We start from the raw sequence: 1,319 nt of genomic DNA on the forward strand, positions 1-1,319 counted from the left end.
TAGATGTACAGAATAATGTGTTTGGTCTTGCATTTAAGCTGTCTCCTTAAGTGCTAGAGATGGGAGCAGAATGTGAGTTTTAAATTGAAGCAGTTGTCTTTTTTGCTTTTAGGTAATTAGCCTCATCTGAAACAAGTGAACATTACTAATGAGATCGTTTGCCTTCACAGGTGATTGAAATGGGAAAAAATGATGACCTTGAGGACTGTAAGTCCTTAAGTGATGATACTGATGTAGAAGTTACCTCTGAGGTATGAATCTCTAGCTAAAGCTATTTTGCACCAGCCCCATCTTCAGATGATGTAATCCCAGCAGTTCATTTGTGTTGAAGAGTGCTGCTTTTCCCCCCATTTCTGTCTCCCTTGCATAGTTGCTAAGGGATGTTGATTTCTTTACGTCTTTTAAGAGGTTTTTATTAGAACTTAAGAAGGGAAAGGGATAATTTGATTTTAACCTCTCCCTACCTTGAAAAGGATGAGATAAATGCCTCTGTGTGCCTTTCTCCCTGCCATCAAATCTCTTTGGAGACACAAAGTTATTCAAAATAATCCTGCCCTGCTTTCCCTGACTCAACACCTCTCTGCAATCCAAAGACAGACCCATAGGCTATCTAAAATTATTTGTTGAGTATAAAAATAATATTGTCATTGTTTTCTTAAAAAGAAGCAAATGGAAAACAGCTTAATTTCCACACAGATTAGTATTAATGGAGGACTAGTAAAGAATATTTGATATTCTGCTCTTAGGTTAATAGGAATGGATTTGTCACTAGTTGACAACTGAAGTCTAGACCCAAATGTATACCTTGCTTTTTTCTTGCTATTTCCCCATGTTTCTTTTAGTCTTGCCACAGGTAACACACTGTGGGAAAAAGGTTGGTGGAGGAAGGATAAGAAGGGGATTTTACATTTTGCTGCTTGGAAAGAGAAACATTTTTAGATTGTTTCTGATGTTGATCCTTCCCCTAATCCCACCACACCACTGTTGATCATTATGGTAGTTCATTGCCAATTATCTGTGTGTAGCTTAGTAATAAAGTGAAATATATTGTTCCAGTAAGTGTTCTTGACCGTAATACAAATAACAGAGATAAATGTTTCCATCTGTTTTTTTGAGATGGAGTTTCACTCTTGTTGCCAAGGTTGGAGTGCAATGGCACAATCTCGGCTCACTGCAACCTCCGCCTCCTGGGTGCAAGCAATTCTCCTGCCTCAGCCTCCCGAGTAGCTGAGATTACAGGCATGTGCTACCACGCCCGGCTAATTTTGTATTTTTAGTAGAGATGAGGATCTCCATGTTGGTCAGGCTGGTCTCGAACT

At 39.1% G+C, this 1,319-nt stretch overlaps 1 protein-coding gene across 1 annotated transcript in view; it reads left to right on the plus strand.

Moving 5' to 3' along the window:
- The window catches only part of MDM4 (MDM4, p53 regulator), a 17,651-nt gene that overhangs the window by 14,150 nt on the left and 2,182 nt on the right, over positions 1-1,319 (plus strand). Inside the window, exon 5 of the mRNA XM_011931847.1 lies at positions 171-251. Within this exon, the coding sequence (XP_011787237.1) occupies positions 171-251 (81 nt within the window). The remainder of the gene's footprint in view (positions 1-170; positions 252-1,319) is intronic.

Source organism: Colobus angolensis, unplaced genomic scaffold (genome assembly GCF_000951035.1).
Source record: "Colobus angolensis palliatus isolate OR3802 unplaced genomic scaffold, Cang.pa_1.0 Scaffold91, whole genome shotgun sequence".
NCBI lineage: Eukaryota > Metazoa > Chordata > Mammalia > Primates > Cercopithecidae > Colobus > Colobus angolensis.